General features: G+C 41.0%; 1 protein-coding gene and 1 pseudogene across 1 annotated transcript in view; both read left to right on the forward strand.

Moving 5' to 3' along the window:
* Positions 1–228: 228 nt before the first annotated feature.
* LOC122738782 lies at positions 229–6,876 on the forward strand (annotated as a pseudogene).
* Positions 6,877–8,737: 1,861 nt separating this feature from the next.
* Positions 8,738–15,642, forward strand: part of LOC122740813 (protocadherin alpha-C2-like) — a 275,331-nt gene continuing 268,426 nt past the window's right edge. The window contains exon 1 of the mRNA XM_043983557.1: positions 8,738–11,266. Within this exon, the coding sequence (XP_043839492.1) occupies positions 8,891–11,266 (2,376 nt within the window). The 5' untranslated portion in view covers positions 8,738–8,890. The remainder of the gene's footprint in view (positions 11,267–15,642) is intronic.

Consider the following 15,642-nt stretch of genomic DNA (forward strand, 5'->3'; position numbering starts at 1 on the left):
TTTCATTATTTCATTCAATTCAAAGTGGCAAAGTCCTTAAAAATCATATTGAGATTGAAAAAAGGCTTTATTGGAGAGAGAAGGATCAAAGAATAGATCAGATCACTGTTACATGGAGAATAGATATTTGATGGCAGAGATAAGGAAGAGTTGATAAAGTATTACTTTGCTTGTTTCCTCTGACAATAATCTTGACAATATCTTTGATCTGAAAAGGAAGGAACAAAAATGGCCAGTAGAATTTTGAAATCTAAGGTAAGTAAAAAAATAGAAAGAGACAATCCAGCTACCCTGGAATTCAAGTAATTAGACCCAGTAGAAGTATAACCCAGGGTCCCAAAAGAATTGAAGATGCGTTTGCCATCAGTGATCTTTGAAGGGTCTTGTCAAACAGTATAGAGATGCCACAGGATAGGAAAAGGGCAAACATTGTTCCAATTTTCAAAAAAAGTGAAAAATGGAGTCTAGAATCATAGTGCAGTGAACTTGACTTTACTTCTTGGCAAAATTTAAGAATTGAAGGAATGGTTAGTGAATATTTGGAAAAGGAAGTGAAAACTCCCAAGGGCCAACATAGCTGCATGAACAACAGGTCATTTTAAACTAATTTACAGATTTATTAGATTAGTAGATTATGGGATTGATTTAGAAATAGTTTGCCTAGGTTTAAAAAATTGACAAGCTTGTTTGTGTTTTCCTTGTGGATATGATGAAAAATTACTTGGAAAAAAGTTTTTTGTAGAGTGGTCCATGGATCTGTGCTTGACCTTGTGAAGGTCAATATATTTATATTTATATTAATGGATTCAATTCAATTCAACATGTTTTGTATTTGCCTGTGTGATAGAGATTATGCTAGGCATTGGATTGAATAAATGAATGGTTGGAATGCTTATCAAAATTGCAAATGATTCCAAGTTAGGAAGGATAGGCAACAGCCATGTACAAGAGGGATGGTTTAATTTGTTTTTCAAGAACGAGAAGGAAATGGGTTTAAGTTTAAGTTTCAGAATGGTTGATTTAAGCTTAATGTAAAGAAAAACTTCCCAGCATTCAGAGCTATACAAAATGGAAGGGACTACTGCCGGAGGTTGTGGGCTCTCCCTCATAGAGGAATTGAAGCAAAGGCTCTGTTGTAGCATGATGGTGTACTTCAGGTACAGGTTGAGCTGGATGGCTTACAAAGTTCCTTTCCAAATCTGAGATTCTGGAATTCTTTGACTTCCATCCATTGCCTCTTCCAAAACAAAGACTGTGACTATGAAAAAAGGTGCATTGCCTATGTACAAAACTTCTATAGTCACACTGAAAAAAACCCCAAACAAATACATTATTCCTATTTTGACCTAACTCCCCTTGAATAAAAATTGTTATACTCATAAAGTTATATTACTGGGGGCAGCTAGGGGGTTCAGTGGATAAAGCACCTGCCCTGGATTCAGAAGGATCTGAGTTAAAATCCAGCCTAAGACATTTGACACTTACTAGCTGTGTGACCCTGGGAAAGTCACTTAACCCTCATTGCCTCACCAAAAAAAACCAAAAACAAAAACAAGTAAAGTTATATTACTATGACTGATTTTTGTTTTGTTTTATCTACCTGATGCACTTTCAGAAACAGAATCATTTTCAAAAAGCAACTTATCTTGGTCTGACATATTAGAAACAAGAGTGTGGATGACTAGGAAAAAAGACTTAGTGCTTCATCCGCTATTCTAATTTAGAAGTGAAATAGACACGGTGGTAGAGCTTATACATTTAGCCACATGATGTCGCTGTCCACCACGAAGATCTTTCATCATTAGAATGCTTAGACTCTCCATTATGTCAGTCCAGGGAAACAATACAGCGGGACTGCATGAGAGCCATTCGAGGTAAAGATTTATTTAATATCTTTATTTGAGATATGAAATGCTAACTTGAGGAGTTAACCAAATATTTGCAATGATGTTTTTTATGTCAAAACGGCCTAAGGGCCTAGCATCTGCTGTTCTTGATTTTGCTACACACAGCCTGGGAGGTGGGGAGCGGCCAGGTTCATTACTCCGTGCTGGAGGAAGCAAAGCACGGTACATTTGTGGGGCGCATCGAGTAGGATCTGGGTCTGGAGGTCAGAGAGCTGGTGTCACGACTGTTCCGGGTGGTGTCCAAGGGCCAAAGGGACTACCTGCAGGTAAATGTGCAGAACGGCATTTTGTTTGTGAATTCTCGGATCGACCGGGAGGAGCTGTTCGGCCACAACCCAGTTTGTAGCATCCATCTGGAGGTGATCGTGGACAAGCCGCTGCAGGTTTTTCATGTGGAGGTGGAGACCAAGGATATTAATGACAACCCTCTTCCCATGAAATAAAAAAATCTCTTTTTCAGAATCCAGGCCACTTGACTCGCGTTTTCCGCTAGAGGGCGCGTCAGACGCAGACAAAAGGGTCTAATGCTCTGTTGTTTATTTTTTAAAAAAACATTTATTTTTATTTTTTTTATTTGTGGTGAGGCAATTGGGATTAAGTGACTTGCCCAGGGTCACACAGCTGTCTGATTCCGGATTTGAACTCAGGTCCTTCTGACTCCATGGCCAGTGCTCTATCCACTGCGCCACCTAGCTGCTCCTTAATGCTCTGTTGAGTTATCGGCTCAGTCCGAGTGAATATTTCTCTTTGGATGTGTAGACAAATGAAGAACGGAGTCAATCTCTGTTCCTTGTGCTCAGAAAAGCTCTAGACCGAGAACAAACATCGAAGCTTAATTTATTATTGATCGCCACAGATAGCGGCAAACCAGAACTCATTGGCACTGTTCATTTGGTCATTAAAGTACTGGATGTCAATGATAATGAGCCGGAGTTTGACCAATCACTTTATAAAGTCCGATTACTAGAAAATACCGCAAACGGAACGTTGGTGATCAAACTAAATGCTTCTGACGCAGATGAAGGAGTAAATAGCGAGGTCATCTATTCATTCAATAGTGACGTTCCCTTGACTGTACATAACAAGTTCAAAACAGACCCTATCACCGGGGAGATTAGAACTGAGGGACAACTGGATTATGAAGAAGCCAAATCGTATGAAATTCAGGTAATTGCTTCCGATAAGGGAACCCCATCAATATTTGGCCACTGTAAAGTCTCATTGAAAATTCTGGACATCAATGACAACGCCCCTGAGGTGGCCGTCATCTCGCTATCATTGCCAGTCCGAGAGGACGCTCCATCAGGCACAGTTATTGCCCTCATTACTGTGTCCAACCGTGACTCGGGTGCCAACGGACAGGTGACTTGCTTGCTGTCGCCCCAAGGGCCCTTCACGCTGGTGTCCACCTTCAGGAATTAGTACTCACTGGTGTTGGAGGGCCCATTGGACCGCGAGAATGTGCCTGCCTTTGAGCTAGTGGTGACTGCGAGGGATGGCGGTACGCCAGCCCTTTGGGCCAACGCCAGTGTGTCTGTGAGCATTGGGGACGTGAACTACAGTGCGCCAGTCTTCGAGCAGTCAGAGTACACTGTGTTTGTGAAGGAGAACAATCCTCCAGGCAGTCACATCTTCACAATGTCGGCGTCTGACCCGGATGCGCAAGAGAACGCGCTGGTGTCTTACTCGCTGGTGGAGCGGCGGGTGGGGGAGCGTCCGCTGTCGAGCTGTGTGTCTGTGCACTCGGAGAGCGAGAAAGTGTACGCCTTGCAGCCCCTGGACCACGAGGAGCTGGAGCTGTTGCAGTTTCAGGTCAGCGCCCGCGACGCAGGCTTTCCTCCCTTGGACACCAATGTGAGCCTGCAGGTTTTTGTACAGGACGAAAACGACAACGCGCCGATAGTGCTGCCGCCTCATGATGGCGTTAGTCCAGTGACCGAGCTGGTGTCACTGTCTGTAGCGGCGGGTCACGTGGTGGCGAAGATCCGAGCTGGAGATAACGATTCTGGCTACAACGCGTGGCTGTTTTACAAAATACAGACAGATGCGGGCGTAGGTCGCAGCCCGTTCCGCATGGGTCTGTACCCTGGCGAGATCCGTGAAGGACCATGGGGAACCTTTTCTGTCTGCCACAGACATGGTGATTGTGTCTTTATTAGAGAACGGACTCTCAGTGAAGGCCTCTTCTGGGACAGCCCGAGAGACAGACGTGGTGGGCATGTCGAAAGAGAAAGTCTTGAAAGATGTTAACGTCTATCTAATCAACCCTATCTGCGCTGTGTCCTGTCTCTTGGTGCTAAGCTTCCTGCTGTATGTGGCTCTAAAATGCTTCAATCCCTCTCAGGCTGTTTATGGGTTTGGGAAGCCCACGCTAGTGTGCTCCAGTGGAATGAATTGGTCATATTCCCAGAAGCGGGGGCAGAGGGTGTGCTCTGGAGATGGGGTCAAGAACGACCTCATGGCCTTCAGTCCCAATCTCCCTTTGTGTCCCTCTTCTGAGGACAGAAATCCACAACTGGAAACAGGTTCTGCCCCATCTTGTAAGGTGAGTTCATAAATTGGAGGTTATTTGTCAATGTCAATTTCCCCCATTCTTATTTTACCCGGATTTAGGTGTTAAAAAAGATACAGGTGAGGGGCAGCTAGGTGGCGCAGTGGATGGAGCACTGGCCCTGGAGTCAGGAGTACCTGAGTTCAAATCTGGCCTCAGACACTTAACACTTACTAGCTGTGTGGGCAAGTCACTTAACCCCAATTGCCTCACTAAACAACAACAACAACAACAACAACAAAACAAAAAAGATACAGGTGAGTATTCAGTGCTTATTCCATGTGTTTGCAAAGCAAATCTTATAAGGGTTAACTATTTTTAAAATCTAGTTTCCAATATTCCTGCCACTGGGAATTGTATATTTTCTGTTTTACTTAAAGGTCTCACATTTCTTTTCTTTTTTTTTCTTTTTTTAGGGAGGCAGTTGGGGTTAAGTGACTTGCCCAAGGTCACGCAGCTAGTAAGTGTTAAGTGTCTGAGGCCGGATTTGAACTCAGGCACTCCTGACTCCAGAGCCGGTGCTCCATCCACTGCGCCACCTAGCTGCCCCTATTTTCTTTTTTTTTTTAAAGTATTTTATCATTTTCCAATTACATATAAGGATAGTTTTCAACATTTGTTTTCATAGGATGTTTAGTCCCAAAATTTTCTCCCACCCTCCCTTCCCTCCCCCTCCCCAAGACGGAAAGCAATCTGATATAGGTTATATATGTGCAATTACATTGGCCATGTTTCTGCATTAATCATCTTGTGAAAGAAGAATCGGAACACAAGGGAGAAACTTCAAAAAAGAAGGAGGGGCAGCTAGGTGGCGCAGTGGATAAAGCACCGGCCCTGGATTCAGGAGGACCTGAGTTCAAATCCGACCTCAGACACTTGACTTACCAGCTGTGTGACCCTGGGCAAGTAACTTAACCCTCATTGCCCTGCAAAAAAAAAAACCCAAACAAAAAAAAGCAAAAAACCAAACCAACCGAACAAACAAACAACAAAAAAGGGAAAAAAACCAACAACCCCAAAGTAGAAACAGTATGGTTCAATCTGCATTCATAATCCACAGTTCTTTTTTCTGGATGTTGAGAACACTCTTTATCATGAGTTCTTTGAAATCGTCTTGGATTGCTGCACTGCTGAGAGGAGCCAAGTCTATCGCCATTGTTCATCACACAATATTGCTGTTACTGTGTACAATGTTCTCCTGGTTCTGCTCCTCTCAGTCAGCATCAGTACATCACATTTATTTTCAGGAGAATCTGTCCAGACAATACGTTTTTCTTCATTTCTCTCAAATTTCCTTAAAAATTACACTCCCTTTTGTTCGAGCTGTGATTTGTATCTGTTTATTGTTTGTAGATTGACATTTGGCTTTTATTATTTTGAAATATGTAGGACCTAAACTTTTGAAAGGGTTGAAAAATTAGTATTATAAAATGTCATTAGATGTTTTCTTGGAAAGGTTTTTTTCGCAATTATTTTGCTTAATTACTTGTTAGAATTTTATCTAGGCAAAAAGAAAAAATCGACCTCGGAATTGCAATTTTGTGGACTACGAGTTTACTGTATAAATTATTTATATATTTTCATTAATAAAGAGTTTTGAATGGAATTAATTCCTCAGGTAAGGTATATGGACATAGTTGGTTTATACCAAAATCCCATATCCCATGCCTACTCTGGTATTGTATTCCTCTCCAATTATTTCTTCTTCTTCTCCTTCTCCTTCTCCTTCTCCTTCTCCTTCTCCTTCTCCTTCTCCTTCTCCTTCTCCTTCTCCTTCTCCTTCTCCTTCTCCTTCTCCTTCTCCTTCTCCTTCTCCTTCTCCTTCTCCTTCTCCTTCTCCTTCTTCTTCTTCTTCTTCTTCTTCTTCTTCTTCTTCTTCTTCTTCTTCTTCTTCTCCTTCTCCTCCTCCTCCTCCTCCTCCTCCTTCTCCTTTTTTTGTTCTCTTTGTTCTCTTTCTCTCTAGGACAATTTGCCATTTTTCTTTGATCTTTATTATTATCAAGGACAATAGAGATATAATAAGAGCAGTTGGTTATGGACTTAAAAAAAGTTCCTCCTACATACAAAAGCTGATATTATAGCACCAATAGCTTCTTTTAGAAACACTGATGGAAAAAGTTTATCTTTATTAGTCCTGGTTTTTATCCTAAAGATTTGAATATTCACAGAAAAATTCAGAAGAGTATTTTATTTACTTTTATTATAACTTTTCTTATGTTTAGGACACATTTATGAAGTTTTTGTGTGGAAAAAATTGCTCCTTCAGGTAATTGGGTGAAAATGTTTCATAATCATATTCAATGTAATTTCTGTGACATTTAAAAAGTGTTCCTGAATATGTCAAAATATATTTGTTATCTGTAGGGCAACAAACATCAAGAGGAGTCTGGAAAACACAAGTTTACCATTAATTTCTAAATATGCATGTGTTTCAAATCATTGATGGTTTTTGACTTCTTGTAGACAGAACCTTAGAAAACTCATTCCTGCTGTTTCTATAAGTCAAATGTAGAAATAGGTAGAGTGAAATGTAAAATGAATGTAGAATAGAGTGGCAGTAACTAGAGAACAATTGTAGGTAATTATAATAATTTGATCTTTTAAAATCATTTCCAAGTGACTAGTTAAAATTAATGGCCAACGGGCAGCTAGGTGGTGCAGTGGATAAAGCACCGGCCCTGGATTCAGGAGGACCTGAGTTCAAATCCGACCCCAGACACTTGACACATACTAGCTGTGTGACCCTGGGCAAGTCACTTAACCCCCATCGCCCTGCAAAAAAAAAAAGAAAGAAAGAAAGAAAAAGAAAAAAGAAAAAATCAATGGTCAACTCACTGGCAGAGAAGAGAATAAGATTGTTTTTAACTGTTGAGAGTAAGATTAAGGTGATTTGACTTCAAAGCACATATATCTTTCAAGCTTTTGTTAACAAAGGTCTGTGATTGCTTTTAGTAGTTCCTGCATCAATCTTTTTTTTTTTTTTTTTTTTTTTGCGGGGCAATGGGGGTTAAGTGACTTGCCCAGGGTCACACAGCTAGTAAGTGTTAAGTGTCTGAGGCCGAATTTGAACTCAGGTCCTCCTGACTCCAGAGCCGGTGCTTTATCCACTGTGCCACCTAGCTGCCCCTGGGATGTATTTTTTAACACATAAAATTGATGTTGATATGCTTTTTTAATTAAAAAAAGTTTATTTATTTAATTAATTTATTTTTCAACATTTGTTTAGATAAGATTTCCAATTTCAAATTTTTCTCCGTCCCCCCTTCCCTAGGCAGCACGTAATCTGATGTAGGATATATATATATCTATAGATATATATATGTATAACATTAAACATATTTCTGCATTAGTCATGTTATAAGAGAAGAATGAGAGCAAAAAGGAAAAACCTCAAAAAAAAGAAAAACAACAGCACCCAAACCAAAAGAAATAGTATGGTCCACTCAGCATCCATTGATATGCTTTTTATAATAGCATTTGCTAATCAAATTGGTAGATGGGGAAAGATTTTCTTTTTCATAGAATAAATATGCCAGTTGAGGGTTTGCTAATTTGGACAAGAGAAAGCTAATTCCTAAAACACACTGTTCCTTATACACACAACTGATTTTAAACAGGATTTTCTAGATTTTCCTTTCTTCCTAAAGATAAAATGAAAAGAAAATGGAAACATAACTGAATATCCACAAAATAAAAAGCAGCATAAGCCTAAATGTTTCTTAAGATTCTGTATTAGATATTAAAGAGCAGAGGAAGCATGGAAAATGATCTCCAAAATATATCTTTTTTTCAGAATATCATCAAAACCATATTCACAAAACCAAATCTTAGGTAAGTGTGCAGACCAAGAATGATCTTTGCATATTGGAATGACGTATTCCTGGGTCTCTTTCTTAGGCTTAGACTCACTATTCACCACTACATATGGTCTTACCTTACATTTTGATGCAAACAGTATTCCGATTTCCAAGTCCATTCATGGTGAGAAAAGGGAGGAAGGGGTTCGGGCAGATTAAAAAAGGCTAGTTTTGAGAAATGTATTTAAGTATACCCTTAAAATCAGATACACTGTATTTTGCGAAGATATAAAGAGAATTTTATCAGACACATTGTTCAAGAATCTCCAACTTAGAAAAAAAATTAGAAATACTGCGGGAATAAATGAAAGGTATATAATTCAAATAAATTATAAAGCCAACTGGCCACATGGTGTCGCTGTCTACCAAAAGGTATTTTCTAACAAAAGAGGCAACGCAATCTTCCTGTTTTTTTAATCCGTCCACACCCTTCAATTTTTTCTTTCCTGACAAAATCCTGAGAGCCCTCATTGCTCTGCCATTGAATTTAAGGATTTTGAGAACAGTCATCCGTTTTATTACTGGAATTTTTAGAGTAAGAGGTAAATGATTAAGGCATCTGAAAAGGGTTTGCGATGATAGACTGGAAGACAGGCGGCCTGGGAGTCCAGCACCTGCTGTTCTCGCTTCTGCTTTACACAGCCTGGGAGGTGGGGAGCGGCCAGGTCCATTACTCCGTGCTTGAGGAAGCAAAACACGGTACGTTCGTGGGACGAATCGCTCAGGACCTGGGTCTGGAGGTTGGGGAGCTGGTGTCGAGGCTGTTCCGGGTGGTGTCCAAGGGCCGCAGGGACTACCTGGAGGTGAATGTGCAGAACGGCATTTTGTTTGTGAATTCGCGGATGGACCGGGAGGAGCTGTGCGGACCCAACCCTGTTTGTAGCATCCACCTGGAGGTGATCGTGGATAAACCTCTGCAGGTTTTCCATGTGGAGGTGGAGATCAAGGACGTTAATGACAACCCGCCTGTGTTCTCCGCAACGCAAAAGAATCTGTTTATTTCTGAATCCAGTCCACTAGACTCTCGGTTTCCACTAGAGGGAGCATCCGATGATGACGTGGAAGTAAATGCTTTGCTGACCTATAGGCTCAGCACTAACGAATATTTCTCTTTGGATGTAAAGACGAATGATGAACTGAGTAAGACTCTGTCTCTTGTCCTTAAGAAGTCTTTGGACAGAGAGAAAACCCCGGAACTCCCTTTATTACTAACTGCTACGGATGGAGGAAAGCCCGAGCTCACGGGAACGGTACAATTATTAATAGAGGTGCTCGATGTTAATGATAATGCTCCAAAGTTTGATCAAGAAGTCTACAAAGTCCAATTAGTAGAAAATACGGCAAATGGAACATTAGTGGTCCGATTCAATGCGTCGGATATCGATGAAGGAGTAAATGGCGAAGTTATGTACTCATTTAGTAGCGATACTCCCCCTAGTGTAACTGTAAAATTTAAAATAGACCCTGTCACAGGGGAAGTTAGAATAAAGGGCCAACTGGATCACGAAGAAATAAAATTATACGAAATTCATGTAATAGCTATCGATAAAGGAACCCCACCATTATCTGGACACTGCAAAGTCTTCGTAAAAGTGTTGGACGTTAACGATAACGCACCAGAGGTAACACTGACCTCATTATCATTGCCTGTCAGAGAGGACGCCCCTCCAGGTACAGTCATCGCCCTCATCAGTGTGTCAGACCGTGACTCCGGGGCTAACGGGCAGGTGACTTGCTCGCTGTCACCTCCTGGGCCCTTCACGCTGGTGTCCACTTTCAGGAATTACTACTCACTGGTCCTAGAGGATACAGTGGATCGTGAGATCGTGTCGGCCTATGAATTGGTGGTGACAGCCAGAGATGGTGGGACGCCGGCTCTGTGGACCACGGCCAGCTTGTCGGTAGACATCGGCGACGTGAACGACAACGCACCTGCTTTCGAGCAGCCTGTGTATACTGTATTCGTGAAGGAGAACAATCCGCCCGGCTGTCACATCTTCACTGTGTCTGCGTCGGACCCTGATGCTCAGGAGAACGCACTAGTGTCTTACTCGCTGGTGGAGCGGCGGGTGGGGGAGCGTCCACTGTCGAGTTATGTGTCTGTGCACTCAGAGAGTGGCAAACTATACGCCTTGCAGCCCCTGGACCACGAGGAGCTGGAGCTGTTGCAGTTCCAGGTGAGCGCCCGCGACGCAGGCTTCCCTCCTCTGAGCAGCAACGTAAGTCTGCAGGTTTTTGTACTGGACGAGAACGATAATCCGCCATTAGTGCTGCTGCCTCAGATTGGGGCCCACTCAGGTGGCGGTCCAGTGACAGAGCTTGATCCACAGTCGGTGGCTGCGGGCCACGTGGTGGCAAAGATCCGAGCTGTGGATGTAGATTCTGGCTACAATGCGTGGCTGTCTTATGAGCTCCTGTCGGAGGTGGGCATTGGCCACAGCCCTTTTCGCGTGGGTTTGTACACGGGCGAGATCAGTACTACGAGGACCTTGGAAGAATCTGACGGACTGAGGCAGGTGCTCTTGGTGTTGGTGAAGGACCATGGGGAGCCCCCTCTTTCTGCGACTGCCACCGTGACGGTATCTTTAGTAGAGAGTGGACAGATGCTCAAAGGGTCATATAATGTGGACCGAGCTGGAGCGGGCGTTGGGAAGGCTACTCTGGTGGATGTGAATGTTTATCTGATCATTGCCATCTGCTCGGTGTCAAGCTTGCTAGTGCTGAGTCTGCTGGTATATGTGGCTCTTCGTTGTTCTGCGCCGCACCAGTGCGCTTATGTGGCTCGGAAGCCCACAGTAGTGTGCTCCAGCGCGGTTGGCAGTTGGTCGTATTCCCAGCAACAGCGACAGAAGGTGTGCTCTGGAGATGGGGTAGCCAAAAATGACCTCATGGCTTTCAGCCCGAACCCACCTCCATGTCCTGGTTCCGAAGGGAGAGCTGATCAACAACAGGTTAGTTTAGCACCTTCTTGTAAGCCGAGTTTGGAAACTAAGGCATTGTTTCTTGTTTGTTTGGGGAATTGGGAGTGCTACTATAGAAAAATCACATTCAGTTTCCTCACTCATTAGGTCTGGAAAGTATATCTGTAAGAACTAAATATTCTCCTTTTCCTATCATTTATACCTTTGAGATTTAAGAAAAAATGATTGTTATTGCATTTTACTTTTTGGAAAACTATTAGGACAATTTTTCCTAACTTCCCTCCCAAATTAGTGTGACCTACGTTTGTGATATGCCCTGAGTTTCCCATCTATAAAGTGACTGTATAGAGCGGAATGAAGTTCATTTTCAGTCGAGTTTAGTAAACACAAAGTGATTGAAAATTTAAGTCAAAACTTACAAATAGATCACTCCCTTGAAGGGCTATGCTTAAAATTACAAAATAGTTCACTCTGTTTATTCTTTTCCTGGACTGTGCTCTGGCCTGTAAACAAGCACAAGCACCCTTTTCTGAACTAGAATTGTGATGAAGGTCCCTGTTACACTGTGGCCACAAGTTCTGGTGTGCAAGCATTCCTCCTCACCCAGGGACTGCCACCCAGATGTGAGTATGAGCAAAGCAAGAGAGTCCTGCCTCAGAAGAGACCCCTGTAATATCCTTCTGACTAATTGTTTAACCCCCTTACCATCTCTGTGAGCTGAGAGTTCTGAAAGCAGTCACTACTGTGGCTCATTCAGTGGCTCCTAAGGCCTTCTCCTGGTTTACTTGGGCCTGGTCTATGCTGGTGAGGACTGCGTTGGACTGTGCTCCACTCTCACCCAGGTTCAACAGACCTTTCCTGCTGATGTTCTAAGTTGGCTATGGTTCTAAAACTATTTCACCCTCTCTTTTTGTGGGTTTTGCTGCTCCAGAAATTGTTTTATGGACATTATTTAAAGGTGTTCAGAGAGGTTTTTCTCCACCATCTTGGCTCCCTCTGTGTTTTAATTTTTAACAAAAGTTTTTTTTCTTCCTATGGACACAGTATTTTTTTAAACATTAATCCTATTTCTGCATTAGTCATGTTATAAGAGAAGAATCAGAGCAATGATGAAAATCCTCAAAATAGAAAAAACATCAGCACCAAAAACAAAAGAAATAGTATGGTTCATTCAGCATCTATACTCCACAGTTCTGTTTTTTTTTTTCCCTTGGATTTGGAGATCCTCTTCTATCATGAGTTCCCTGGAACTCTTCTGTACCATTGCATTGGTGAGAAGAATATAGTCCATCACAGTAGGTCAACACTCAATGTTGATGATACTGTGTACAATGTTGTTCTGGTTCTGCTCATCTCACTCATCATCAGCCCACGCAAGACCCTCCAGGTTTCTCTGAACTCCTCCTGCCATTTCTTACAGCACAATAGTATTCCATTGTATTCATATACCACAACTTGTCCAGCCATTCCCCAATTGATGGGCATCCCCATAACTTCCAATTCCTTGCCACCACATAAAGAGCAGCTGTAAATATTTTTGTACATGTGGGTCCCTTTCCCCTTTCTTCTTTGGGAAAAAGACCCAAAATAGGTATTGCTGGGTCAAAGGGTATGGATAGCTTTATCGCCCTTTGGGCATAATTCCAAATTACTCTCCAGAATGGTTGGATCAATTCACAGCTCCACCAACAATGCATTAATGTTCCAATTTTCCCACAGCTTCTCCAACATTTATTATTTTCCTGTTTTGTCATTTTAGCCAATCTGATAGGTGACACGGTATTTTTAAAAAATCTGGGCCCGGGGCAGCTAGGTGGGGCAGTGGATAGAGCACTGGCCCTGGAGTCAGAAGTACCTGAGTACAAATCTGGCTTCAGACACTTAACACTTACTAGCTGTGTGACCCTGGGCAAGTCACTTAATCCCAATTGCCTCACTAAAAAAAAAGAAAGAAAAAAATCTGGGCCCTAATCTATATTTTATATAGGGATAAGAGGGAGGTTAGGATGATTAGTAGTGAACAATCATCTGTGATGAAAGATTCTCTCTTTCTCTTTCTTACCTTTACCAGGTAATTTGATTGGCTTTATGGCTACCGAACTCATAAGTATATCATCAGATTATTCCTAATTCAAGAGAATAGGGTCAAGATGAGTATATCTATGAAAAGGAATTGTTACTATCCTTAGTTTGTACCTACAGATCTGTAGTTGTAGCAACTGCCAGAAGGAATGACTAAAATCATCTGTTTGCCTTAGTAGAAACATAAAAGAGTACTTAAGTACTTAAGACACACTACTGAGTCCAACCAGTCATCCTCCAAGCCTAAGAGGTATCTCTCTGAATGTGTCATGAGGGATCAGTCATTTTGTAGGAAAAGAATAGATGTTTGCAAAGGTTACTAATCTATCTCTAAAGCCCTTGTTCAATGATCTCTCACATATTATACTTTATTAATTTATTTTTGAGCACAATGCAGAAAGAAGTTATATATGATTGATGAATAAGGTAGATATTACTGGTCATTTTTATCTGCTGTTATTTAGATACGTTTTGTTTTTAATTTTTTCGGGGCAATGAGGGTTGTGTGACTTGCCCAGGATCACACAGCTAGTATGTGTCAAGTGTCTGAGGCTGGATATGTAGATCCTTTTGAACAAATTCAGTTACATGGATTTTATTTTAAGGTATAATGGTCAGAGTGATACTCTGTATTATCAAGAAAATGATTTAACAAAATTTAATATTGAAGTCTTTTTTTTTTTTTTAGTGAGGCAATTGGGGTTAAGTGACTTGCCCAGGGTCACACAGCTAGTAAGTGTTAAGTGTCTGAGGCCGGATTTGAACTCAGGTACTCCTGACTCCAGGGCCGGTGCTCTATCCACTGCGCCACCTAGCTGCCCCAATATTGAAGTCTTTTTAAGAATAAAATTCAAATTTGGAGGTACTACAGTTACTGAGGAAGGGAATTTTTCAAAGAAATGGCAAGTTGATGCCACATGTTTGCTCTATCTCAGTAATGGAGGCAGAATAAATAGTGTTTTTATAGGAAGAGTCTCATTATTGAAAAATTCCTTTGCAAATCCCTGTGGCCAGTTTTGTGCTGGTGTGCAAAAATGTCAACTCTACCCTGTCAATTTAGTTTTTTTTTTCCATGTAGTTCTCCATGATGGAATTGCATTAAAAAAAAAAAACACTGTAATTCTCATGATATTTTGAAAAAGGGTGATTCTTGCTCATGCTGGCATGCATTTAGTTCATTCACAATTACATACTTTTCCTTCTACTAATATTATCCTCATATATTATAGCTGGCTTTGATTTTAATTTTATTTGAGGTAGCTAGTTGTCACAGTGGGTGCAGGGCAAAGTCCAGATTTAGGAAGACTTGAGTTCAAATCCAGCCTCAGACATTTACTAGCTGTGTGATTCTGGGCAAAATCCCTCAGATGTTTGCCTCAGTTTCCTCATCTGTAAAATGAGGAATATAATGGCAGCACCTTTGCAAAGTTATTGTGTTTAGCACAATGACTGGCACATATAAGTGTTAGCTATTATTATTATTATTTAAATAAATGTGGAATTGCATGTCTTTTGAAGTGTTTATTGAAACATCTTAGAGTCACTATTGTTAGAATTAGAGGAAAACTTTGGCAATAGTTTTTAGTTGAAATTGTTTTCAGGAATACTCATTGCTATTAAGAAGTTACTGACATGACTAATATGAAAATATCTTTTGCATGACTTCTTATGAATACTTTACATGAAATTACTTGCCTTCCTGATAGATGGAGAGAGGAAGGGAGGAAAGGAGGGAGAGGATTTGGGACTCAAAAAATTTTAAAAATGAATGTTAAAATTTGTTTACATGTAATTGAGAAAAATAAAATAAAAAATAAATTGCTGACACTTCTAAAGGCAGAAAATTAAAATAATTTCTACACTAGGATGATGCAATTTCTAACATATTTCAGCTCTTATTTCAATGAATTGAAGGATATTTATTTATTTATTAATTCATTCATCTATCTATTCATTTGGTTGTTCATTCATTCATTTATCTATCTACATATTTACTTACTCATTTATTCATTCATTCATCTATTTATTTATTCATCCATTCAGTTCTTCATTCATTCACTCATCCATTTATTTATTTATTTATTCCTTTATTTATCTATCTATCTAATCTATTCATTCATCCATTTATTTATCTATTTATTCTTTTACTTTTCCATTTATCTATCTATCTATTTATTTATTTGCGGGGCACTGAGGGTTAAGTGACTTGCCCAGGGTCACACAGCTAGTCAAGTGTCTGAGGTTGGATTTGAACTCAGGTCCTCCTGAATCCAGGGCCAGTGCTTTATCCACTGTGCCACCTAGCTGCCCCCCCTCCCCCAGGA

Source organism: Dromiciops gliroides, chromosome 2 (genome assembly GCF_019393635.1).
Source record: "Dromiciops gliroides isolate mDroGli1 chromosome 2, mDroGli1.pri, whole genome shotgun sequence".
Classification (NCBI taxonomy): domain Eukaryota; kingdom Metazoa; phylum Chordata; class Mammalia; order Microbiotheria; family Microbiotheriidae; genus Dromiciops; species Dromiciops gliroides.